Source organism: Sinocyclocheilus rhinocerous, unplaced genomic scaffold (genome assembly GCF_001515625.1).
Source record: "Sinocyclocheilus rhinocerous isolate Xijiao unplaced genomic scaffold, SAMN03320098_v1.1 scaffold225, whole genome shotgun sequence".
Taxonomy (NCBI): Eukaryota; Metazoa; Chordata; class Actinopteri; order Cypriniformes; family Cyprinidae; genus Sinocyclocheilus; species Sinocyclocheilus rhinocerous.
The window spans coordinates 2,358,247-2,363,480 of NW_015630532.1; the positions used below are offsets into that span (position 1 = coordinate 2,358,247).

Sequence of the window (5,234 nt, forward strand, 5' to 3'; positions counted from 1 at the left end):
GTAAAAAAACCGCGAGTCACGTGTGTTTGAGTTTGTGTATCAGGTGAAACTACTCCACGCATTCACACAGCCACACACAGAACATGCAGACTTATTAGTGACGTGCACTGACTGGTTGCTGTAACATTTATTTCTGTTGTGTGATAGGATGTTAGATTAATCCATATTGATTAAAAAAGTCCAGAGCTTATCATCATTATTAACATAAATTTTATCATAATCTCGATATGATATCATTTATCGCCCGACGCTAATTTAGGCTATTTATAGAACGTGCTTGGCGGGCGACTCAGAGACTCCATAAGGGGAAATATAAATATGTTTTAACATTATAAATGCCTTTGTCACCTTTGATCAATTTAAGGCATTCTTGCTGAATAAAAGTATTAATTTCTTTTAAAAACTCATACTGATCCCAAACTTTTGAATGTTATTGAGAGCTTGATGAGGTTTAGATGACCCCTCCAAAGTGGATCAATGACTGCCTTTATACTGTACCTATATTTATTAGCTCTGTTCCTGATCTTGATATATCCACAAAACAATTTCATATATGAGATTAGTAAGAGATAGGTCAGTTTAAGACATTCTGTGCCTGTCAAGTACAACTGTCTTTCAACAAAAACTAATACAGGCCCTCATAGTGGAAGAGGATCTATTGTTACCTTAAGAAGCAGAGACATTCTTGGTGTTGAGGACTGCCAAGCAGCTCCCACTCGAAAGTAGCATGATGTTGCTTTTTCCATGTCAAATAACTACTCCTTCAGGTTATAAAGTGGATGACTTCCTCCCTGGTCATCGGTTGAGGAACACACCAACTGGGTTTGTGTTAAACCCACTCATAAATCTATAAAAACCTGTTCCAATTGTGTTAGAAAATTGTTTGATTTCCGACAGCTTGTTTTTATAGGACTGTACTGAACAGGAATTTATTACTTTCATATATGCGGGAAAAATACTCTCTTTATCTATCTTCACCCCTCTCTTTATCTGTTTTCCTGTAAGTAACGTGGAAGTAAGGCATGACGTGGTTCATGGGTTTGACTGAGAGTTGATGCTTTTCCATTACAGGCCTGTTTCAGCACAATGACCGCAGTGTGCCTTCCTGCTCTAAACGTCGCTGAGCTAACACTCTAAAAAACAAAGTTAGCAGTGTGAACACCCTTCTTCTACTCTGCCCCTCCTAAAGTTATATGATCCACCAGTGCGACTGCCACATAAGACCACTCTTCCTCATCCATCTACACCCTTGCTTACACAGAGAAAATCATGCAAACTTATTTGGTAAAAAGAGATCTACAACCTCAAAGACCACCACAATTTCTGCGACCACCTTTTCTGATGTCAATCTTTGCTTAAATGTTCAGAAGACCCTCTATGAGGTCAATGGGTTGAGGTGACTGCTTAATTTGAATTCACAAATGCAAACACATTAAGGGCCAGCACAGGATTTATTAGAGTCATGGACAAACACATCTTCTGCTAGGAAATTATAAACTTAGAAATAGGATTATGTAATTGCACTCCTGCAAGTATTCCAGCATGTAATTTCCATACTCAAAGAGGTTGAGAGAGAGCGACTGAGACACAGAAAGATTTTAAAGAGCCAGTGGTAAAGACTCTCAAAAATGTATGGGAAATGCATGATGTGAAAATCACTGTGTGTATTTATAGTAAATTTTCCTTTTTCTACTTTTCTGTAATAAAATGTCCTTTTTGGGCCTCTTTCATTTGGATTATGTTCCACTCGTCATTTCCCGCTAAAGTTGGCTGTTTGAGATTATGGGGTTCTTTGTTGTTGTTGCAATGATTAATTTGTATAATTATTACATATGGAATGTTGTATTGCAAGAATCTGCATGCACACATTTTCTTTCCTTCTTTCTTTTTTTTAAATTCCTGCAGTTATTCATTCAATGATTCACTTTGTTCATCCATTTTAAGATGCAAGTTCAGCATCTGTTCTGCAAGATATTATTCGTTTTTTACTAAGCCAGGCATAAGCATGACAAGACTGGATCCAGCAACACTCTCTTGACCTTACTAACAACAAGCCATTAGTATACAGTACACTGGCTATATACAGTATTTGTCTGTGTTATGGTGTGCATATCCCATTTACAAAAGCCTCACTTACAAATTTGCACCTTTTTTCCCCAACACACAAAGGGGAAAAAAGACAGCTGTGTCTCCACAGACTTGGTGGTCTCTCCATATGCCAGTTACAGCTGCAGTAAACAGATGCTGATGTCTCTTAATCATGCCTTAGGGCCACACACGTCTCTATCTTACAATTCCTTTCTCTTTTTTAGAATGCGCAAGAGAAAGGAATTGCCAGTTAATGCCAGTTAAACCCTCAGCTGCTGTCTTGGCACAAGGAGAGGGCTCCATCTTTTGTGTCCAAGAATACTTGAGGCCTGTCCCATTATTGCAGACCCCCCGGTCCCGCCTCTGCTTTGGCTCTTGATTGTTTTCCTTTGTCACCATAGTGGTGTCTGGCATGTCAGCACTGTGCCAAGAGTCCCGGCTTGAGTTGCTCTTAAATCCCTCCCCTTATATCAAATATACGTCATTTTATAGAGATGCAACTTTGCCAACATGATAAAGCTCCCTCAGAACTTCCCAAAAACTGGAATGTGAGTAGTCAGTGGGTCCTGTGACATTACTGATGGAACGATTGCCATGGTTACCGTATTGCTGATGGTTAGAGGATGTTTGTAAAGAGTTTTAGAGTTAAATCAAACTTTCAAACTCAGATCTTGAGTTAGTTAAACCCAAGTTTACACCTCGGGACTGTTTTTCACAAAGTGACAAATTAAAGAAAAAAACTTACCATCTGAGCTAACTGTGTCTCCATGTCCAGGGTATCCTCCCTGTCCTGTGTCTCTGTAATCCACCCAGTTTATTCCCTCCAGACTGTCATAGTTGGACGGAGAGTTATCCTGCACTGGTACCACGGTGAAATGGGGCATATTTTTATCCGTTTAGCGTGAGTATCTGTCTCTCTCTTTCTCTTCTTTTGGCAGATAGCACGTTCCCAGCTGAACTCTCCCTGAAATCTCCAACACATTCCTCTAGTCTTCCCTCACTTCCTCTCAATCCATTAGCATAGTCCCCACCTTCTTCCCCCGGTCCCTCCTCCTGTTCGGACAAATAGAGAGGCTCTGACACTTTGGCCTGTCTCACAGTTTCCCCCTGCTCTCACAGCCGTGAGTCTCGCTCTCACTCCTGTTTCCCGGCTTAAAATGTGAATCACAATCTTGATGAGTAAAAGGACCAGTATGTGTGATGGATTGTTTCATACTTCAGCTGTTAAAACCCAGATCCATTACATTATTTGAATGAAGATCACTTAAAGCATAATATTATACCATTTATATGCTAAAATCTTTCAGGGAAAAACTTCATTGGATTTGGTCTGCATGTCAAAAGGAAATGGTAAATACATTCCCTTACCAAAAAGTAGTATACTTCAAGTTTATTTTAGTAGGCATGAGTGTACACACAGCAGTCTATTCCAAGTTAATAGGTAACAGTAACAGCTCAGTCATACACATTCACATAATAGTAATAGTTTTAACCTAGACCAAATGGGGTGCACCAAAATGTAGACATCCTATTTTAAGCATTAGCAGCATATCTGCTGATTACTAGGGTATGTAACTTTGTGATTGTCTTTTCTTGCAAGATTCTTGTCTTTAAGTGATACACAAGGGTGTTGGTGTCTGTCAGTTTAAACATTTCCTTTCAAGGAACTGCATGCAACAAGACCACAAAAAGATGTGGGATGGTTGTAGTAGTCTGTAATTAAGGTTTCCATTTTTGGTTGCCTAAGGCCAGGTCCTTCTGTCGTCTTGCCCAAAGCAATACATGCATTTGCATTTTTAAGAGACTATAAAATGTATTTGCAAGACTCTTTTGTGTTTAAAGTCTTCAAACACTTATTAGGTGTATTTTACATTTAAATGATAGACTACCTTACAAAGTATGGGGTCGATCATTTTTAAATGTTTTTGGAAGATGTCTCTTATGCTCACCAAGGCTGCATTTATTTGATAAAAATCTGTAAAATATATATTTTGAAATATTGAAATTAAAAAATTGCTGTGGACCTCTTTGCATTTTGTGTTTGTACAATAATTAATAAAAAAATAAAAATAAAAAAAAAAGTAAAAATATATAGTTCAGTCATGAAACTCTAGATGCCGCATTCTGACGGGGTGTTAACGTAACTGATGCTATTCAGAGAGTTAAACGACTTGGCACAAGCTGATTGGTTCATTGGTTCACGAAATTCAATTTAAAATGCAATATGCAAAATGGCAATGCAATATTCAAACTGGCAACGCAATATTCAAAATGGCTTTGTATTTCTGTATTTAAATTGACATTTTCCATTACCCCTACGTGCAAAGTTTGGTGCAAAAGTAAAATTTCGTTTGAAACATGGCGGCTGGAGATCTGATAAGATCGTTGCATTCACTGGCAGATGAAGTGGAGCGTGAACAGAGAAATATATGAAACATATTCCATGCTAAAATCAAACGATCGAACGTCTACCGAACCAAGGTTATTTTCGTAAACGAAAACTAAAACTAAGACGAAAACGATTGATGAAAAAACAATTTCGTAAACTGAAATAAAATAAAAATGACAAAATAATTGAAAAACTAAAACGAAACGTAACTAACAACAGTTACTGAAAAACTAACAAATAAAATAATAATTATCAAAAATAAATAATCGTTTTCGTAATCATTACGTTCTCATCCCTTGGCGGAAAAATATATGAGCTGTGTGGCGCCGGCGGTTTAGGGAAATACCTGTAAATGGCGCATTGCGCACATGAAGCTGTCTCTGTGGCACCGGCGGTTTAGGGAAATACCTGTAAATGGCGCATTGCGCACGTGAGGTTATCTTATGGAGAGACGCAAAGCAGTTCAAAGCAGAGTCCTGCACGGGTCGTTTGGGAAACGTGCACCAGCAGTAGCTACTTAACAGAACACTTGACCCGTTATCCAACAGCAGCACTAATTTAATTCTGTACCAGACCAGACCCGTTGGACAAAGACTGCGAGTCGCGAACCGCACCCGCATTAAATCTATTACATCAGGTAGGCACGAATGCCTAGTTTATAATGGGTTTTCATGGTTTTGAATCATTGTTCCGGCCTGACAGGGCATCATCACAATATGGCAAGGGGCATAACATTTCCGTCTCACGCTTGAGGTAT

The 5,234-nt window shown here is 38.7% G+C and overlaps 1 protein-coding gene across 2 annotated transcripts in view; it reads right to left on the reverse strand.

Annotated features, from left to right (window-relative positions):
* The window catches only part of LOC107740471 (solute carrier family 12 member 4-like), a 21,185-nt gene extending 18,061 nt beyond the window's left edge, over positions 1-3,124 (reverse strand). For both annotated transcript variants that reach the window (XM_016552926.1, XM_016552924.1), the window contains exon 1: positions 2,834-3,124. In XM_016552926.1, the coding sequence (XP_016408412.1) occupies positions 2,834-2,972 (139 nt within the window). In that variant the 5' untranslated portion in view covers positions 2,973-3,124. The remainder of the gene's footprint in view (positions 1-2,833) is intronic.
* Between the last annotated feature and the right edge of the window lie 2,110 nt (positions 3,125-5,234).